Source organism: Nipponia nippon, unplaced genomic scaffold, assembly GCF_047370975.1.
Source record: "Nipponia nippon isolate SJK-2023a ecotype South Korea unplaced genomic scaffold, ASM4737097v1 scaffold_2, whole genome shotgun sequence".
NCBI classification, from domain to species: Eukaryota; Metazoa; Chordata; class Aves; order Pelecaniformes; family Threskiornithidae; genus Nipponia; species Nipponia nippon.
Genome location: NW_028262336.1, coordinates 101,956,869 through 101,978,707, shown reverse-complemented (window position 1 = coordinate 101,978,707; position 21,839 = coordinate 101,956,869). Strand labels below are relative to the sequence as shown.

Genomic DNA, 21,839 nt, shown 5'->3' with positions numbered 1-21,839 from the left:
ACTGAATTGTATAATGTTAGTTGCTATATAATACTAGATGTCATCACTTCAATGATCACTATGTGCCATATCAAGGGTATACAGTAAGAATCACCCAAATTAATGAAGAAAAACTTTGAGGAAACTGAACAAAGTGCAGTGGTGATGGAACCAGAACTGACTTCAGCATACAACAATCCAACACCACACACCATCTCTCCTGCCCTGAAAGACTGTTATGACAGATGGAGCCTAAAGTCATGAACTAAATGAACTCAACAAACATTTTAGAGGGATAGCCTATAGACTAGGGAAATTATATCTATATGTGTGTGTGTGTATATATATATATAAAATATATCAAAAGACTGGAAAAGTGGTAATGATTAATTGGAATGTATTTGAAAGACCTGGGCATGACGTATATGGTATGGAATAAGGGGTGGATACTGTCCTGGTTTCAGCTGGGATAGAGTTAATTTTCTTCTTAGTAGCTGGTATAGTGCTGTGTTTTGGATTTAGTATGAGAATAATGTTGATAACACACTGATGTTTTAGTTGTTGCTAAGTAGTGGTTACACCAGTCAAGGACTTTTCAGCTTCCCATGCTCTGCATGGCGTACAAGAAGCTGGGAGGGGGCACAGCCAGGGGGCCTGACCCACATTGGCCACAGGGCTATTCCACACCATATGACGTCATGCTCAGTATATAACTGGGGCGAGTTGGCCGGGGGGGAAGGGATTGCTGCTCGGGAACAGGCTGGGCATCAGTCAGGGGGTGGTGAGCAATTGTGTCGTATATCACTTGCTTGGTACATTATTATTGTATTATATTATTATTATTATTACTACTACCACTACTACTATCATTCTATTTTATTTTACTTCAATTATTAAACTGTTCTTATCTCAACCCAGGAGTTGTCTGACTTTCACCCTTCCAATTCTCTCCCCCACCCCACTGGGGGGGAGTGAGTGAGCGGCTGTGTGGTTCATAGTTGCTGGCTGGGGTTAAACCACGACACAGACCAACAGGAACATTAGTGCAAATATCTAATGGAAGAAAGGAATTTTATCAGATATGCATATATATGTGATTTGGTTTTACTTATCTGACAGAAAATTTGATCTAAGTATTTGATTTATTTATTTGATTTAAACCATTTGAGGAAGTGGTTTCCTTCTCTATCACTGGAAATGTGCTATTATAACCGATAGCAATAGATCCCATCCTACTTTATTTTCACATTCATGCATTAATATTACTGAAAGCCAAAGCTCATGTGGCTTGTGCCACAGACAACTAAAATGGAGATAAAATGTCTGCTTGATATAATGTGAAAAGAAGTAAGGCAGCGCATATGAGCTAGCAGGTCATTAACAGCCTCTGCACTTCTCTTTGTTAATGTTTTGTGTGGAGATATGTGCCTGAATTTCACTGTGCAATATTATTCTTAAGGTTCTTTCTTAATAACTGAGCCCCTAATGACCAGAAGTGTCAAGCAAGGTATAATCCTTGTATGAATTAATATGTTGTTTAAAATTACCCTACTGAATTTACGGAAACAGGAGTCTTATAGGCAAGACTTCATTATATCAGCTGCTATAGCTGCACATCTATAGAAATATAGATGCACTGTCCTTGTGTCAGTACCTGCAGCTGTATCTGTATATATCAGCCAGAGTTAGCTCTTACTGCTGTGTTGGTTTTGAATATCAATGCTATACAGAACAGTAATGGTGACTAAGGCAGGTTACAGCACAGGACGATGAAATTGCTGGAGGTTTTATCCTTAGTCTTCATATGCTGAAAGTAAATTTTATGCTGAGAAATAACGGTGTCATCTCTATACATAAGTCTTGTATGTAAGCTGCAAATTTTGAAGATGAGGCAGTCATCTGCTTTTCATAAACATTGTGCCCATAATGTAAAATAGTTTTTGACGTGTGATGTGAGATGGTAGGATAATCCAGAGCTAAAATGAAAACAGCATCCTTAAATTCAGCTGACTTAATGCTGGATTTTAAGACATCTGCCTTTTCCATATCCCTTCCAGATTCCCAGTGAGTTTTATTTTAGCCTGCTTTCAGGGAAAGATGCAATTGCACCATCCATCTGTCAAGGTATATCTCTCTCTGCCAGTCTCCTCCTAATAACTTTCCATCTTTTTGGCCAGTTGTCATAACATTAGAAAAAGATGCAAAGTCTTAAAGATAATTCAATTTCTATGTTTCATAAAATTTGTTAATGGGATAGGAGAGAAAACGACTGTCCTCTGCCTGGCACCTCCTCACAGAGGACACAGGGGAGGCCAGGACACAACAGACACGATGAACCTCTGGGAAACCAGGAGCAATTCTGCTGTTCATGGAAGCACCTTTTCTAGATGTAGTTGTATTTCAGTGCAGTAAGAGAGTAAGCACTGGTCAAGAAAAAAGAGGAATAATAACATACACATCAAATACTCCCTTGGGTTCCCTTTGTCCAGCTGCTACCTGACTGTCAAAGATGGAGAAAACACTCCTAAGCTACATCTTGCAGTGAGACAGAAGACAGAAGTTTAGTATGATGTGTGCAATTGCTGTCTCCTTAGTAAAGCTGTGAATTTATTGCAAAATATAAGACATGAAGTATTTTTTTTAAGCAGTACATTACCATGAATGTTGTACCCTAAGGCATCCTGCAGCTCCGTGAAGGTATTTCCTTGAGCTCCAAACTGCAGCAGCTCCAAAGAAACAGCCACGCTTGCTGGAGAGACTACCAGGTTGGTTCTGTTCTCTCCTTCGGATACATGCTTGTAGAGATTGATGGCAAATTCAGTCTTCAGCTCTTTCAGCTCCTCATAGGAGATGCAGTTTCCTTTGATTAAGTAGCAAGCAGACAGGATAAATGCAGAGAAGAAAACAGGCAACATGAAGGCAAGCTGGGAACACTCTCCACCAGATAATCATACCTGCAATTAATAATACAGATATATTTAGGAAAGCAATAGGCTGAGCTGACAGAGAAACTTTCTCTTTCCGTCAGTGTTAAGATATCACTTGCAATAGTAATGATCACTGTTAAAATACTTGTCCAGATCTACCCAGTAGCTATTGCTATAAAAAAAAAAAAAAAGATGTAGGGACATGCTGATGACTCTGTTCACTAAAAAAACCTGAGTTTTCCAGAATGCTGTACCCATGTAGAATCGTTGGCCATTACAATGCGTGGAGACACAGAGCCCCTCAGTTAAAACATTAGCTACCTGCATGCATGATGGGACACCTTAGTGCGGTCTCCATGCTGCTGAGCACCCACAGCTCCTTTCTGTCTCCAGCAGAAAGGGGGTCACATCCAGCACTCCCAGAAGGAAGGCCACCCCTCGCGAGGTGTGGGTATCTAACTGGGGTCTCCAGGCTGGGGCTTAGATCCAAGTTTGCAAAAGGCTGGCTTCAAATTTCTCCCCCAGATATTCCTTCTATGAAATTTATCCCAGTGAAAAAGGTTGTACTTGCAAAAGGCTCCAGTGCTTGCAGCACAAAATCACTGCTTCAGATTTTTATGGGAAATCAAGCATTGGTCAACGTTATATTAAGAGACGCGTAGATTCATATTTAAAGGAGTAATACTAAAATGACAGAATAGCTTTCTTTACAGAATTTCGCCTTTTACATTGTATGCAAGTATATTTTAAAAAATACCGCACCTTCTTTCACTTCAGGATTTCCTACAAACCGTTCTCCATGCCCTTTGCTCTAGAGAGCACCTCTAATGCCTCGTATTTACTCACAGTTAGCTCTGTTAAATTGTCTTGCCTTTCTGTGTCCTTCTGGGTGTCTGAATGGAAGCTGTCTATGTACGTCTTGTCTCCTTCTTTAATAGGTAGTGGAGTAAAGACTAAGTCATGAGACTGCATTTAAAGGGATAGTCAGTGATCAGAGTCTCTGTCGGCGATGTCTGTACCACTCTGTCCAAATTCCTGTAGGCTACAAGCTCTATGGAGAGCCAGGCAAAGCAGCATGCCACTGACCAGCAAATCCAAGGCAAGGAACAAAAAGGTACACATGGAGATACAGTCAGCAACTTCCTTGCAAGCCCTGCTTGAGCCTCATGAGACTTGTGACCTGCTGGTACCGAGCAAGGCATCTCCTATCTCTCTTCCCACCCCCCTCCTTCTTTTATATGAATTCCATTGATTCCTCTGCCACAAAGGGGAAGAGAAAGGGCTCTCTGTGTACCAGGCACACAGCTATTTTTTTCCCCACTTTGAAACCTTATTCAGAAATCCCATGCAATTAAAATATCTTTATTTGCCATTATTTTTTTTTTTTAATGCCATCCCAAATAGCAAGATTTTCATTCACTCTTTAGTTTCCAGGAGGAAAGAAACAACAAAGAGGTGCACTTGAAGGAGATTGAATGAGGAAGGGATCGCTTTGAATGAATCAGCAGCAGAAGAGATGTGGTTGTGACCATTTTAAAAGCAGTTTCAGCTGTTCTCGGCTTTCTTCATGTCACAGGATCAAATCCTGCCTGTCATATTCACAGGTTCAGCCTCACAGCTTCACAATGGCACCTAAGGCAAGCAAGGTTGTGGCTTAAAAATGTGTGTAAAATGACAGCTTACTTATCTTCATGGAGTTTGACATTATATATACACTTAGCTATTTTACAAGGTATGTTCCTGTTGCAACTGGGAAAGAAAACATGGGGAAAAAGGTCATTAAAATCAAGCAACAGTGTTTATGTGCTACTGTTCCATCCCTAGCGGGGAAGGAGCAGCCACACAATTGAATTAGGGCCCAAATCAGCATGAAAAAATGGGACTCCCTTCATCTGCACTTGTGCTGCTCCTCTCTTTCTGCTCTCTTGAGAAGATGACAGAATCAATGAAGATACTGGGGTCTGTCTCAGGGTTCTGGGGTTTAGATCACATTTCTGCTAGGATGGATGAAGGGCAAGAGTTTGGCCGGTCCCAGTCTCGTACAACAGGCAGGGATGTAGCTTTTGCCATGGATTTCAATGGCAGTATCCTCATGCTGAAAATTACACTTAGGTTTAAAAGTTTTGCTGAATGAGGACCTCTCTGCTGAAGTTATCATTAATAGTGTCCACTAGAGATGTATTCAGAAGGAATGAAATGGAGGCCGCCAAGTGGTTTCTCAAAGGGCTCAGAGCTGTTGATGGATTAACTGACTCTGGTCACTGGTGAGGACTGTACAGCTGGATTTGATGTGATGTTCCCAGAGGCTCCAGACTTGATAAGACATTTCATCTGTGCCCTGCCTGATACTATATCTTGTGGATTTATTAAGATTTAGAAGAAGGATAGGGATCCCCTGAAGGTTTTAGACATTACTGTCAAAAATTGACATTCAATTCCCTGGCAAAAAATGCTATTCAGGGTTGGGGTAAGTGTCTGTGGAAGATGTAATTGAAAATTGGACCCAGTATAAATGTGATGTAGGACAGCACTGTTTCAGTGGGAAAGAGGAAAGAAAACTTTCTGGCTTATGTCTCATCACAGAGGGGACATAGACATTGAGGTGTTTGTTTCAAACCCTCCCTCTCTGCACTTGATTTAGGAAAGGAAAGCTATGGAGGAATCTTAGCAGCAAAAACAGTGTTTGCAAACAAGGAAAGAGGACTTAAGAAAACTAAAAATGAATCAATGCTGTTCAAAGCAGCTGTGGGGAATAAGAAATGAGTTTTACATGTAACGAATAAAAAAGAAAATCCATTAGTGAATGATTAGAAGGATAGTGAATGATTAGAAGGATAAAAGGCAGTAGAGTAAGAAAGAAGGAAGAGTCAGTAAAACTAGCTGTGGCTAAAAAGCAAGTGATAAAATACTCAGGGGAGGGTATGAACATTTATCATGGTCAAGGCCAGATCAAAAAATATCATGTCGCTTTATTTTAGCAGCCTAAGTTTTAAGTTTCTGTTCCCCGAAGTGGGATCCAAAGCCAAGAACTGGGTATCTGAGGAGAAGCTGGTGCCATGTGGGGGTTAGTCTGAAAACTGAGCTTGCCAAGTGAGCCTGGGGAGCCAGGAGCTGAGCTGTCCCAGTGAGGGTAGTTTGGGGCATAACCAGGGGGCTGCAAACCAAATAGGCCAATTACAGAAATTCCAGGTCAAAAAGAGAAGTGTCCTGGACCTACACAAGTGTTATTATTGGGCTGCTGTGGAGAAAGTGAGTTTCTGGCTCTTTTTTATGTTTTTTTTTAAAGTCTTTAAACTTGCCTGTGTCCTAGTTTAGGCATCGTATTCTTTTTCGAGTCTTAATCTGGATATGCATCACAAGGTACTGAGTAAAGTACTGATAAATTTGCTGGCAATCATTTTATTTCTAAAGTGCTGGCAAAGGTTTTAAAAAGGAATGCAATTGATTTGTCCCCAAGATAACTCTTCAAAGACAGAAAGGGGCAGAGGTAGAAGTTGTATTTTGAGAAATGCTTCTTGATATTGAGATAACTTAGACTGCCTGTGAGCGAAGTGAGGAAAGGCACAAAACGAGGACGTCTGGAGAAAATGCGGCACAGCGGTGTGCAGGTAGGTGGCTGGAGCACATGGTGGTCTGCCTCCGTGGAGCTCCTCTGGGCATCTACAGGAGCAGCTCTGAGGGCTTCAGAGGGAGCCCAACCTCTCTGTCCCCTCACTGAGCCAAGAAAACCACCCCTCCTTGAGAAGAAAAACAGCAAAGAGCTTCCTGATGTGTGAGCAAGCCCCCAAACAGGGAGCAGAACTGGTGGGAAGCGCTGGAGAGAAGCGGAAGGCGGTGGCTGCTTTCACCGATGGATTAGATCCTGTCTGCATCCGCTGTGTGCCAGCACTGTTACCGTATGGGACCTCGTTGTCCTCCTGTGTGACCATCGTGGTGGGCAAGGGGACAGACTGCTGAGGCATCCCCCACAGCTCAGCACTGACAGATGCCATCATGGGTGGCTCTGCAATGTCTGGTGTGAAAAACATACAAGCATAGAAAGGAGAGACAAGGGAAAGAGAAATGGTCAGAGGCAGCTGTTCTGGAGAACTTCATCTTCAAGGTCTTCACGGGCCAGAGTCTGCTCTCAGGTACAGGAGTGTGAATGCAAACCATTGACATCAACTTGGGTCCTGGAGCAAATGGGGGACAGGGTGCTCCCTGACTGCAGAAAACAGACTCAGGGTCGAGCCTCCATGGCAGTGGCATTGGGGAGGAAGGTGAGGAGCTTGTTCAGCCCTGGAAGCAGCTAGAAGTCACAGGACGGAAATGAGAAACCAGAGGGAAAGGCACAGCCTGCATGGGCACTGTGGGCAGAGGGAGATTTCTTTGGAAGCCTTTTTTCCCCCCAAATGTTTCTCCCAGGAGACTGGAGTTTTCTCTGATTTATTAATCTGTGTTCTAATAAAACCAAGTCCTGGTTTGGCATGGCTGCTGAGAGGAAAGGGGGAGCAGTTCTGCTTTTGAGCTCTGGCTAGTTTGGGCTCCTGCTGCACAGACTTTACGCAGAAATCCAGAGCAGAATTTAGCCCAGGTAAAGGCTGAAAGACAAAAAGGTGAGAGGAGGAGGTGAGAAGCAGGTTTTCCTCTTCAGAACCCTCTTATTTACTTTCCTGTGTCAGGTTGGTCTCCAGCAATCTTCCTTTCGCTCTAGCACAACCTTGTTATTGGCAGGATTATTGTACATTTATCCCTTCATAAATGAGAAGAGAATTTAACCTTCTATCTGCATCTGTTTTTTGTGTGCTTGCTCTCTTTAAGATACATAACCCTGGGGAAATTAAATTGAGTCCAAACCAGCTTCCTTCCTGCTTACATCTCTTCTCTAGGAGAGAGCCCGCACTGCAAGATACCAATACATTTGCTCAATCAGGAAGAAGGTTCTGCTGAATTTCAGGATAAGAAATATTTGCATCATTGCTTCATACAGAGCTTATTCTGCGGGGAGGTGGTTGGCTGCGGAGACATGAAACACCCAGCTGAGCAAGTTCAAGTGAATTTACTTACTGCTATCCACACACCATGTAAAAACCACCACTACCTCTGCCTCCTGCTGGGGCGTGAGGACAAAATCTGGCTCTTCAAAGGATGACCACCGTAGAGGATTGCCTTCAAAGAAGTCCAGTGAAGTGAATAATTTTTGTGGAGCTTTATTAAAAGAAAAACCAGCCAGTTGACCCTATGATGGCATCTCAGACCAAACTCCATGTGCTGGCATGGCAGCAAACCCCTCTGCAGGGTATGGCCTCGCTGAGCAGATGACCTCAGTGTCAGCACCTGTCTGGCCAGGACCCAGTGGGGAGGACACATAGTGCAGAGCCCCACAAAGGGGCTCCGTCCTGCAGCAGCCCCCAGACGCTGGGTCTAACAAGGAGCCCTGTTGCAACTCCGGGCTTAGAGCATTTTCTTTGCCCATGGGTTGAACCGGGTCCTAGCTCCCATCCCTGCACGATGCAGATGGGGAGTGGAGAACTGGCAGTGAGGACTGCTTCACTCACACCCTCCTGCCCAGCTCCAGGTGGAAAGAAGCACTGTTAGCAGTGCTAAAGGCTTTTTGGCAGCTCTCACAGCTGGAGGTAGCCTCCCTGCCCATGGCTGCAGGCTAGGTAACAGAGGGGCAGTGGCACAGGCTGGCTGTGACCAAACTGTGCAGCACTTGGATCTCAGTCCCCTTCAGCCCCTGTGACTCTAAAACATGAATATCACATTTTTGTGGATTCCTTTTCCTGTATCTCTAATACTGCAAGTGGAAAAACAGAGCAGTGATTTTACAACATCACACTGGGGATCAGTGTTTCCTGCCCTGTGAGATGCCCAAGGGCACATGGGCGCCCTTGGGGATGCAAGGGCTGATAGGCTGGTGTTGGAGGACTGTGTGCGACCCAGGCTTGGGGCAGGCTCTGCCATGGGGGCTTTTGGCATGAGTCCTGGAAAAAATGAGCCCTGAACTGTACCCAGGGGCAGGTTCGGAGACAGGTAGTGGGAGCAACCCAAAACCTGGCCAGGTAGCACGTTAACAAGCAGTGTGGGCTATCAGTGCTGGAGTTAACTCCTTTTTCAAGTTGCAGGGTAGATATTTCTAGTGTGTTTTGTGGTGACTTCTGCAGTGGGCAGAATGGTGCCTTCCTCTGGTGGAAAGCAAAGCAAAGGAAAGCAAAGCAAAGCAAAGCAAACAGGAGTTCCTGTTTTGCTGAATGAGGTTAACATCATAACACTGATGAAGTGACACATGTTTCCACATGCAGAAGTGTAGGCTGAATAAGAGCCCAAATCAGGTCAGTCTTCTAACTGATGGTGACTGTTCTTGTTATATGGTTTTCAACAGATGATAGAATTCAAAAGGGCTGAGAAACCACAAGGACAAGATCACTTCTTTTTTAAGGTTGATGAAATTTATTTGAATTTATAAAGAAAGGAAGAAAAGCTGATTGAGGAGAAAGTAAATATTTTGTGCATCCTTATTGTAATCCAAGTAGTTCTCCTATGCATGTCTCATAGGGAACATGGCTTAAGAAACTTCGGGGAAAACAATGCATGAGCTCCAAAGAGATAATCTCAGCTGTGTATATACTTCCTGCAGTGTTATATGAAGATCTTAGCAGTAAAGCCTCTTCCCTGTGGACTATGAATATATGATAGGACCCTTCCTGAGTGCACAGCTGACCTGTGGTGGCTGCTGTCACAGATCAGCTACTTTGCTGCCTGTAGTAGCTCAGAGGTGCTGCATCAGCACATTCAGAGTTGACCTGCCAGTCTGTGAAATGCCACCTCTGCCCCCAAAAGTCACCCTTTTAGTATCTGCAGATTTAAAATGCTTCTGGGAGAGAGTCAGTACCCTGCATGGGGCCCGGTGGAAATTCACACTCAGACAAGACATGCCGATGAGCCAAAAGCAGAGGTGAGGAGCAACACTGTGGCAGCATATTTCCCCCCCCCAGATGACTACATGAACTGACAATTTAAATACATTTACTGTTGACAGGGAATATAAAGTATGTTAAAAGCTGTTTTTAATTCTGATACCCCCAAATGCTTATCTAACTGACTATCACAGTCTCTTACAGTGCCAAATAAATGATGCCAAGTAAATGACATTGGAAGAAGTCCTCATATGAGCATGTTGCCAATTGCAATGCCTGCTACTGATCTGGCTGCAACGACAGGAAACCAAACAGAAGATGAAAACATGAAGATGTTTATGAAGTTGCAGAGCTGACTTCCAATAAGAAGCCTGGTGTTCAGAAAGAGGGATTTGGTTGAGTAGGTGAGAGAGGTGAGATCAAATGGGAACTTCCAGAGCGGACAATGCGGAAGAATGTTATTTACAGGGCAGCTCTGCATAGGCCAGTTCATTAGCTGCAGTTTTGCCCTCCTGCAGCCTGAACTGACCAGTTGGATCCACACTGAAAGCCACATTGCCAAACTGGCTTAGTACTGAGGCACAGCTTTTCTATCCTGCCTGTCATCCCTCAGACACCCTCCCTTCAGCCTGGGGATAAGGTCAGAAAACCAACTGGACGCAAGTGAGCAACGTTTGACCGACCTCTGGGGCTCCTGGGTCCACACAGCAGGAACAGCACATCTGCAACGTGTCCCATTGCGGCTTTCATGTGTGCCTCCCTGTGCTCACTGCAATTTTGCAGCAAGCTGTTGTCCTGCTCTCTCACCTCAGCTTGTGATGTACCTCTGAGCTGGGCAGAGAAGCAAGGTTGTACATATTTGTACATTGCACATATTTTCTCATGCACCCACTTTGGTGCACCAAAGTTCACCCAAGCTAACCAAACCCTCCTACCCAGCCAGCCCCAATCTTCCTCCCTGGAGGAGTTTCCTCCCTGGCATTCAATGCTTCTTCACCAGTGTGTCCCACACATTAATAGTTGTGGGAAAGCTCAGATGTAGTTCACAGATGTCCCTGTATGTCAGGCATGTCTCCTGACAATCTTGGCCACCTCTTTCCTAAGCAGATTTCTGTATTTGTGCCATCCCAAGTCTGGTGCAGCAGCACTGAAGAGCAGCAGCGCAGGTGGGGGTCCCAGCTCTGGAGGGCCTGATCCGGCTCCCTTGCCAGCCCTTCTCCACTAGAGCTCAGAGCAGAGCCTTGGCAGGTTTTGGTGGCAGCGGCAAGGGGTCCTTGCACTGCATAGAAAAATGGTCCTGCTTCACCATGACAGGTGGAGGAGAGAGGGTGGGTGAGGTGCTTCCTTCTCCCTCTGCTAGCAGGGCAAAACAAAACCTTTGTTCTTTAGGAGCTGATCTGCTCTTGCAGCTTACTCCCCACTTCAGGTCATAATCCCTTTTGGTGACATCACAGGTACTGCTGCAGCCGCCAAGGTGATATCACAATGAGAAGCTTATGACTGTAAATGGGGAATAAGTCACAAGAACAGATGACCTCAAAAGGAACAAATATCCTGTTATTATATAAAAGTCCCTAATACTTATATAAATGTGCCAGTAACAAAAATAAGAAAGAAAAAAGGCTTGATGGTCTATTAGTGTATGTGAAGATGTGTGTAAATTTGACATTTTCTCACAGACCTGTAGATTCTTTATTAGTCTGTCTTTCCTCTCAAAATCTTTCTACTATTATCTCCTTAGAAGCTGCTCAGCTTTTAAAATCAACCTCAGGATCCTTCCTCATTTAAAATACTACATTTAAAATTAAGAGAAAACACAGAAGTTCTCCATATTTTGACATGTCCAATAACCACTTATATGCTTAGGGATAGCTAAGCATCCAACAAAATATAATCTACATTTTAGTGTCAGGAATGCATTAAATAATTTGAACATATAAGAGCAAGGAAATGTGTCTTTTCTGTGAAGCCCCCTGGGCTCTATGGGGAGTGCCATAGACTGGGTGTAAATATCAAGCTATCTAATTATTAGCTGTTGTATTTTTATGATAAATAGGAACTAATAAAATGAAAAACGAGGTACAATTGTATCCCAGAAAAAGCTTTACTGCAGCTACAAAAATTATACTTCATATATTGAACTAAATTCTTAGAAGTTGGGAATAACATTCAGAATTTCTAAGGCCTTTTTTTTTGTAGATGTCTTGTCTCCATTGTGCTGCTGGTTTATTATTTTCCATGGCCAAATATTTGTTACATTTCCTCCTGGAAATTTTTTAATGGATTTTCTTGCTTTGATAGGATAAGATGCATGTTTAAATGCCTCTAGGGGTAAATAATGTCACATCAACACTTTCAAGCACAAAGTCTGGATCTTCAGTAGGTTTTTACATTATGCAAGTAGATGTTTAAGGTACTTAATACTGTCTAACCTCTAGTGCCCTTTTCACACAGAGACAGGCAGTCAGCAGGGATTAATCTGATCCTAATCAACCACAAACTCTTCTCATATTTGGCCACTGCACAGTAGCGTGCTGCCAGGTACGCAGAGGTAAACTGATCTGGATTATCTGCCGGCGCATGTGCTTTGCAGAGGGAGGTATAGTGCTCCGTGTCGTGGGTGAGTTACAGGCAGATACGGCTTTAAACACAGAGCAGGGAGACCGCTGCATGAAGCTGGAGTTGTAAGGAAAGGGGAAAGCACTAACTGGAAGGCCTCTTCCTAATGGCTTTCTGTTGAGGTTTCTTTTTTACAGATAGCATTTGTCAGTGCTGCACTGCAACAGGGCAGAAGGTGAAAAGCATGAAAGAGAAGAACAGTTTCTTCTTCTCTTTCAGCAGTAAAGAGGCACGACTTTGTGGATACAAGTCCTCTCTCTTTTTCTTTCCTGTGAACAAGCACCATGTCTGATGGAGCCTCGGGAAGGCATCAGCGAGCGTGTGTGCCTTTATTTGCACGCTGCCTGCCGTGGCTCTCATCTTCCCTTACCGAGCAGCTGAGCCCTGCCCTCCTCACGCGACACAGAAAGCAGAGGGCTGAAGGTCTTCCCCAGCCTCATGGTAGCCCATAAAGCAAACAACATGCAGCAAAGGGAGCAAGGTGGGTACAAGAAGAGTCTTATGCTGGTGGTGGGGAGAAGCAGCTGTAAGAGCCTTGCACTGCTGTGGCACTGCCAGCAGCAAGAGCACCTGGGAGGAGAGGGATGTGTGTGCTCAAGGCATGAAGGAGACCTGTGTGAAGCACAGAGACCACAGCAAAGCTCTCAGGCTGCTGCAGTCCAGGTGTCCTGGTGCAACCCAAAAGTGCAAAACAGCCTCCCTGAGACCAGACGCCTGCTCTCCCCTCCCTCCTGATGCAGTATCAATGGTAGCCCACGGTGTCCTGCACCAGGAAAGGCAAAACCTTTGACTTACTGTCTCCATAGAAGAACTGTGATGTCCAGTATTTCTACCTAGTGGTCCAGGTGATGGACTCAGCCTGTCCTTGTGACTGCTGTGAGTGACAGCTGAGCAGACCTGAAAGGGCAGCCATGCACCAGGGCAAAGAATCCTGGGAGAAAAATCAAGGTTAGTTTACAGCCGTAAGGATAAGAGCAAGGGGAAAGCAGGAGATCCAAAGATGGATCAATAAATATGTTCACAATGGCATTGGGATCCTCTTTAAAGTGGAAATGTCCCTCTGGTAATTGAAGTTAGTCAAAGTCAGTGCAGAAGAGAGAACTAAGGGGTTGATTTACAGCAGGGTGGATGGGTTGCACCTCCTGCTGGTGTCCAATTTAACATGGCCTGGTTGATGTGGCTGAGAAATGAACTCACTCTTTGTGAGCATGTTCCTCCCAGTTATACACCATTGTTTTCCTGCTGACAGTTTTCTACAAAAATTTATGCATTTATAGCCGTTCTTTTTCTTCTTTTTCCAGCAAGGCAATAGTCTTAGCACACGTTCTTTACAGGCCTGAGCGGGTTTCTACCAACACAAACCTGGACCTGGCATTCAGTTCCTGAACAAGGAGATGCAGCAGCTGAGGCTAGAGTGTCCTTTCTCTCCTGATGGAGTATGTGAGGGTAGCATTGGTCTCCTGGAAAGAAGGCTCCTGTCTCTCTCCTCTGTGCTTGAGAGAGAGCTAGCTGCTAAGAATAAGCCAGGGGCTTTTCTCACTAGGAGGCAAAGCAGATTTCTTTACTCTTCAGGGAATAGCTCAGGAAATCATCCACCTGATTCCCCTGCCAGCATCTGGCCCTGTGCCACTGGTTTCCCCTCCCCTGCGATGGCCTGGCACTGTCTGCTGGCTGTTCCCCAGCCCCCTCCCTCCCACCCCTGTCACAGCCTGGGGCCTTGGGCAGCTCTCTTGGGCTCTGGCACACGGGTCATACCCATGGCAGCTGCATTTCTCTCCTCTTAGGTATGAAAGAGCATGCAAGGGTAAAGGTGCTCTGAAGTATTAGAGCTGAAGATGATTCATGGATTTAATTTCCACAGGAACAAGTGGTAATTTGCAGTTGAATCCTTCAACCCACTGATGACGGGAGATGATGGTGCTCTGCCAGGCTTGGTCTACTATTGGCTAAAGCAACAAAGAAAACTGGGTACACAAGGTGGCAAGAAAAGCTTGTTACAGAGCCAAAATAACCCCTACCCAGTGTTAATGCTGGATGTTAGCAGCTCTGGCTCTTGATCTTCATGACAGTGGCAATGGCCAGACCAGCACTGAATAGGGAGCCAGTATGTTAATATAAAGTTTTCTCAGAAGGGTGAGTCCTGGACAAAACAGAATCCTGTTGCCCTGCTCCTTGCAGGCTCTTCACAGACCCTCAGCCCCGCTGGACCGCTGCCTCTGTCGTGTTGCCTTATTTGTGGTGGTCACTCAAGACTTCTGTATCGTATCAAGGCATGCTGATAGGATCACCCTTATGGCCCAGGAAAAAAAAAAAAACTTTAAAATTGATTTTTTTTTCTATATTGTTGCAGATGTTCCTGCAGATGGAAAAAGGGAGGAAGCAGCAGAACAAAGGTCAGGGGAGAAGAGTCTCCCAGAAATGGGATTCTGAAAAGTAACTTGCTGATCCTGAAGTGGCTAACATTACGCTAATTCACCAAGGAGCTAGGTAGTAGTTCTTCAGATACTGTGGTGACCAGGGCACCTCCGATCCTCTGAGCACAGTGTGATTCACTGTGATTTACCTTTGTTCAGATGGCCCCAAACAGGAGAGGCAAAAACCAGCTCAAGTTGTAGAAGTAGACACGCAGGTACTTGTGTGAACAAGTGCTGTTTCCAGCATGAAGCTTGTTTGCTTGCTATGCCCTTTCTTTTTTTCCCCCCTTAAGTCTGAAGCATTTTCCCTAAGCCATAGCGGTTCTTGGAGATCAAGAGAGTAAAAATAATATCCAGAGTAGCAGTGATTTTGGGAAGCTGCCCTCTCTCCTGTCAGTGTGCAGCCTGCTTCATATCCAGCCATGAGCTCTTTCTGACACAGCTGGAGTCTGGCAGGAGAAGAGAGCTGGCTGAGCTTTCAGGGCTCAAATGCGGGCTCAGCTCTTACAGAAAACATGCACTGCCTTCTCCTCCTTTTAAGTGAAGTCTGCTGGAATATGCCTCTATCAAAATACTACTGTTTTGTTTAGATTTCTCTCTAGTAAGCAGTTCTACATTAGACCTAGGTTCGGTAACACAATGTTACTCTAAATTTTTCTCTGGGGAGACTGAAGCACCACGTGGCTGAGGGTCCCGTGTGAAGCCATGCAGAAGGCATGTGCCATTAACTACAGGATGGCTGCTGGTGTTTCATCTGGCGTTGTTCTCTGTGCACTTTGTCCTGAGATGCCTTTCAAGCTGGGACCCTCAGCACTGCTATATTCCCAGCCCGTGAGGTTGTACATTTGAAAATGTTAACATGGCAAATCTGTGTTCTGGAAGAAGACAAAATTAAACTGTTAAACTGTCTTGTTTTATCAGAAACATTACTGGTAATAGAAAAGAAAAAGTGTTAAAAAGCTAATTGCTCTTTCTGAAGGTCACTTCTTCAAGGACACAACGATGCGCTGATTCTGCTTGAGATGTGGCATAGCACATATGCTCACTGCATGACTGTTGTAATTAAATATAAAACATTTCTCAATGGATTTTTTTTCTCCTTGCTTAATGTGTCTCTCTTGCTGCTTTGTCTCATAACAACTCTATTAATTAAGAAAAAGTGTCAAAGGACCAGCTGATGAATGAATGAATCATGAAATTAAGAAATTGCTGGTTTTCAATGTTTTCTTTCTTTTAGAGATAGAACAGCTACATCTGTCTGTAAGTGCTCGTGTCAAACATGGGGACATTTAATATTGCACTTCCTTGGAAAACAAGACTCCCCCTTTACTTCAGTGTTCCAAGAAGAGAAAAAAAGATTCATAGTTTGTTTAGGGAAAAAAAAAGAGCTAGCAGTTGTCACCCCATCAAAATTAGTTATATTGAATTGATCCATTTGCGTTGATCTTTATGACCCTCAAGAATTCCAAATACCTATCAGTCAATCATTTAAATTCCTCAGCTAAACACCATACCTCATTAAATAAAGAAATAAGGACGGTCTTGATATGCTTTTCCTTAGGCCTTCCAGTCCACAGCCTGAAAATACAGATCATGGCATCTTAAACTGTTCTCAGGAGTTTCCTTTTTAAATAGCAGCAGAGCCTTATGTTCCTCTATACATTTTATCACCTTCTCATCAGTGACACTTTCTTGCTGGTCCCTCTCAGGACTAACTTCAAATACCACCTGCAGTGGTAGAAGGAGGCCATGGGACATTAAACTTACTGTGCTAATGTTACCAGGCAACAAAAGATTGTTGGGTGTTGCAATGGCCTAATGAAAGGCAAGGGGAAAGAGAGAAAGGCTGTACTTAGAAGACACATCTGGAAAAATTTAAGATACATGTGAACCTTTTTGTGTGTGTACTGACTTCTTAAAGACATTGGGGTCTAGTGGGAATATTGCAGAATGGAGAGGGCGACCAAAAATATCAGACTATAGGATTGTGCATGTCCCAGATTCTGTGTTTTGTTCATTCTGGGTGCAAAGCAAAACAGAGGTAGAAAATTCTGCAGCACGTACCCTGCTGAGATACAAACCACACTGGAGAAAAGCAGAAAACACCTTTGGGCATTACAGGTGAGAGGGAAATGGTCCAAAGGCCAAAAAAAGTTAAGATATTCTCCCCAGAACCTTGTTACTGGTGCTCAGTGCGGAACAACCTATCCATCTCCCCATGTCCCAGCTGCTCTCTCAGTGCTTCTTGTGACCCACATGGCTTCCTCAACACTGAACCCGTGCAATGGCAGAACAAGGCTGGGATCCCTCTCACCTCCCTTACCTGCTTCCGAGTTCGGTTTCCTATGATGCCTCAGTGATAGGACGCCATAGTTGGGCTATGAGAGACACACATGCACATCCTCCCATCTGACCTGCCGTGCAGTCGAAAAGCCTGGATCTTCCAGGAGCTCATCCTTCCCTGCCTCCTGCCCCCTTCCCCAGACAGCCAAGGCAGGCTGCTCTGAAGTCCTCCTGCTGAAACTTTCCACTTTGTGTAAGACCTGTGAAGTCTGTAGGGAGGCAGGGTATCTGTTGATGGATGTAGCCAAAAGAAGCTGCTGGGCCCACAAGTTTGGTGCACACAAGTTTCCACCCTTTTCAGACTGGTGTGGCTGTACTAATGAACCAACCACGTAAAAAATTTTTAACTGCTTCTTAGAGATCTGGATCCTGGAGCTCCCATACGAGGGCCTGGTTATACACCACACCACAGAGGGGCCTTTTGCTTTCTCTGTGGCTCAGGGAATATCTGCTATTGATGGAGAAGGAGCAGCCACTGCCGCCTGCCTCTCCTTCTCAGGAGGATGCAAAACATGCCAGGAAGGGGCTCAAATAGCAGCTTTTCCATTGAGGCAATTAAGTGATTGTCAGTTTGAAGGGGGAAGAGATGATGGTTACTAACTTTCACACACCTTTGCTGAGTTAAACAAACACACATTTTACAGGGCTTCCAAAATCCCACAAGTGCTCCCTTGAGAGATCAGCTAGGCTCTTTCAGTTGATTCTGGGCTCCCCTATATCAGTCATCTTTGCATTTCTTTGGGCTGAGACCCCAGTGCTTTGGTGAGCCACAGTAATGTGCATTACAGGATGCATAGGCAACATCATCTTCCTCTTTCCAAACCACGGTAACTTCACAGCCAAAGTTCTACTGATGTATGAGATCCAATGTCCAAACTAGGTACATTTACACAATACAAAATAGATGCATTTCACATACATCATACATTTCATTCCATCATACATCTCTATCGATAACTGAAAGCCAGCTTTTGCCCTGATCTGTGTTTTCTCATGATAGATCATTTCTTCTCTGAGCATTCAGCTTACTTTTGTTCCTGCCGCTTTAGGATGGCACAGCTGGTTTGTTTTCCACTTTCAGTGTTTCACCTTTCATCTGCTTTTCCCATTCTCTCATGGTGTGATGAGCATTACAAACCAATATCTGGACCTGGGCTGCTGCCAAAGGGGAAGCTTAAATCAGAGACAAATCAGAACCATTTATAAATCAAGCCTGAATAGATTTTTGCTGCAATTTGTATCTCACAGTATTGTGCACTGTGATAACCTGCAGGGAAAAGGCATAAAACACTCAGGCTGTAAAGAGCCTCAGAGTGGCACTTAGTCACCCAGACAGAGTTCAGGCTTCTCAAGTTTCTCTTCTCCTAGCAGGTAAGACCTCACGCAGCGTGGTGGCCCTTGTCCAGATCCGACGAGTTGCCCCTGCCAATTATTTCCCCATTTCCCTCCTTTTAACTCCTTTCCTGGTATGTGGGTGACTTCATATCATGCACCTTCATCTGTCAGGCCCTGCGGCCCACGAGGATGTCCCCACCATACACATGTATGGCACGTAACCAAAGTTACAAAATCCATAAATCTGCTTTCTTGTCCTCTTACTTGCCTTTCAGGGGCAATGCCAGGACCTCCCAAGCTCTGGGATAAGAAGTGGTGATGTTCACTCTCTTGGTCAACATCAGGGGACAAACCTAGCACTGTCACATTAGTTACTGAACTCAGCAGAAACAGCCTGATGCCCTTCAGCAGGACCTGCTCTCTTGTACCTGTAGTTTTTGCCCTGTGCAAAATCCAGATTGCATGTGGCATCTTCAGTGAAGCTTCCCAGGAGAACAATGATTATTTTAATGGAAGAGTTGTTCCTCAGTCCCTGAGACTGCAGCTCCCTAAAGAGTCTAGTTCTAAGAACCAGCAATAAGAAATAGGACTGTTATTCCTATCACCTTTGGGAGAATTCTCTTATGTAACTTAATTTAATTTAATTTAATTTAAATACTTCTTTTCTATATAGCATTCTTTTCATGTACCCAGAATCTTAATGCCTGTATCACAGATTGCATTCCACTGTCTATATTTCGCAGCCATCCATATCTCAAGTCTTCTTTTTTTTCATGCCAATCTTTACATGATTGCATATAACTTTCAGAAGATTTCACACTTCTGAAAGTCCATATGGTTGTCAAATTCTTTTCTGATGCCACTTGTTTATGGCTTCAAAATAATCAACATGGATTCACACATCCTTTTCTTTTTTTTTCCCTTTTTTTCCCCCCAGTCTCTTTTGTACGCAAGTCCAATAAGATTAATTCACTTCTTCTCCAAATGATGCTGCCAAACTTAACACATCAGCAGAGAAGGCCTGGGGCAAAAATCTGTTCCATCTTGCTATGCTACTCATTTGTGTCAGGCTGCAAGCTAGCTGTCACTCCAGAGAGCAGCCAGGTTTTCTTTGGACCATCTACCTAAAATTGCAGCATCAGAAAAGGCACATTCTGGTGACCTGATATGTCTAACAGACAACGAACCTCCAGGCCCAGAGAAGAGCAGGGCACAGCTGCAGCTGCATCCTCGTGGATGTCATTGAACGATTCCCAGTGATGCTGAAAGCAGAGTTTTGTACGCTGCAGCGTGCTAGAGATAAGGTAAGTACCAAATCCCATTGATTCAATAAGGAGACACTAAGGAGAGGACTGTGCAGAAGGAAAGGAGCCTGGGGCCTGTCCTGCTCTTTCTGGACACAGAGCTGCAGGTGCAACCCCAAACTTCGGTCCTCTCTGAAGAGATGAGACAGGGGATGTGATGGGGAACCAGGGGATGGGAACAGTGGGAGCATTTCCAGGCTTGAGTTGGCCAAGTAGGGGTTAGTACTGTACTGAGTGTGATTTTTTTATGGGCCTTGGGTTTTGTGAAGGAGAGGGATGAGCTGGATGGGAAGACAAAAGAAAAGGGAAGATTAAGGGGAGGAAGGGAAGGACAGGGAAGAGGACGGTCTGTGGGGACAGGCAGCACGAACCCAAGAGAACTCATCTGCAAAGGAAGGGGTTGAAACACCGAATCAGCCCGTCAGCTCAGAGCAAAGGTTGTCCTGGAAACCTGGAAAACACTCTGTGCACTCAGGCCCCATTGGCAACCTGACAGCTTCAGTGTCCTTAGCCCCTGGGGCTGACTGCTCCCCTCCACCATCCCCATATCTCACCCCGATGCCTTGAAGAGCAAGGTCTTGCATGGCCCCACGTGCCCAGAGCTGGTGCACTATCTGGAGCTAGAAAAAGGGAGGAAGGTTACAGCTGTATCCTACATTTCCGCCCCTCTCCTGCCCTTTGGCTTGTCCCAGCACTCCCCTGCCCTTTGGCTTGTCCCAGCACTCCCCTGCCCTTGTCTCCAGCTCTTGCCTCCCCATCACATACCCAGGGGGGCAGCAGAGGCAGCCCCAGCAGCAGCTGTGCCTATCGCTGCCATAGGCAGCCCCAAAACTCCTTTCTTCAAAATTTCTGCACAGTCTTCACGAATGTGGCAGGGTGGGAATGAGCATCCTCCCCCCTCCTGTGGGAAAACCACAGAGCAACCAGCTCTTGAAAGAAAGCAAGGCAGCAAAGTTTCTGGGAGAGAAAATTAAGGGCAGAGGCTGCATTTCTGTGGCTTTATGTGGCACAACAAGGGAACGCTGGCAACTAGTCAAGATCCATGAGCAGAGTAATTAATTAAAGCTTTGCTTTCTTGTGACGAAAAAAAACAGAGTAGGAAAAAGTGGGACTTATAGCCATGTCATGGCAAACCATGTAAAAAACCACCTGCTCCTAATCACAATCCAGTTCGAAAAAAAAATCAGTCCATGCAATAGCACATGTGAACAGCAAAAAGATGGCTGTTAATTCACTGAAGTAGGAGGACCTATAAAATTGGTATTAAGGATTGCATTCTTAAACTGTATCATTTTGGGAGGCCCTGTCACTGAGTGCGTTACACCTAAGGAGCAGGAGTGCTCTGGTGGCACTGCTAACCTAACAAGAAGTGTTGTCTTGGCAGGAGTTGGGTCATACTTAGCAGATTATCTCCGTACCAGGAGGGCTAAAATTTTCATCAAAGTAAATAGGGGAATTTGTGACAGCCAGCCAGCTTACCGTGTAGTGCTCAAGGGCTTGTTCATAGCAGATGCTCGTCTCCGTCTTGAGTGCAGCTCTGAGCGGTTGCCCCGTGGGCTGTGGCCGCTTCCTTGCGGGTGGCTCCGACGTGGCAAAATGACACGGCAGAGCCATTTGGGTCATCAAGCCGTATTCTGCTGTCCAGCTTTGTGATGGAAGGGAGGGTGATAAAGCCCAGTGGTGGGCTGGAAGCCCAGCACAGGCACTGTCAGGAGCTAATCATGAAACACAGGGCACAGAGGGTGTGAGGGCAGGCAGGTCTTGTTGGCAGAGATGGCTGGAGGAAGGCTTGCTCTCTACTGTGCTGTGAAGCAGACGTCACCGCGTTCACCCCACGCTCTTCGGGGATGCTTGCTGCAAAGCACCCGGCGGACTCCGGGGATGGGGGCACGTCTCAGGCTCACCAGGCACCGCTGCGGGGTGCGGAGGGCACAGTGCCAGGGCCCACAGGGTCCCCCGCCGGGTGCCGTGGGGGTGTCACTTGCCTGGGCTGGCAGCTCCTTGCGCTGACACTCGGGT

General features: G+C 45.2%; 1 protein-coding gene across 1 annotated transcript in view; it reads right to left on the bottom strand.

The window, feature by feature from the left end:
* Positions 1–21,443, bottom strand: part of SERPINE3 (serpin family E member 3) — a 44,759-nt gene extending 23,316 nt beyond the window's left edge. Inside the window, exons 1-4 of the mRNA XM_009463137.2 lie at positions 21,300–21,443; positions 20,375–20,440; positions 3,698–3,872; positions 2,636–2,839 (exon numbers count right to left, since the gene is read on the bottom strand). Coding sequence (XP_009461412.2) covers positions 2,636–2,839; positions 3,698–3,872; positions 20,375–20,440; positions 21,300–21,443 — 589 coding nt within the window. The remainder of the gene's footprint in view (positions 1–2,635; positions 2,840–3,697; positions 3,873–20,374; positions 20,441–21,299) is intronic.
* Between the last annotated feature and the right edge of the window lie 396 nt (positions 21,444–21,839).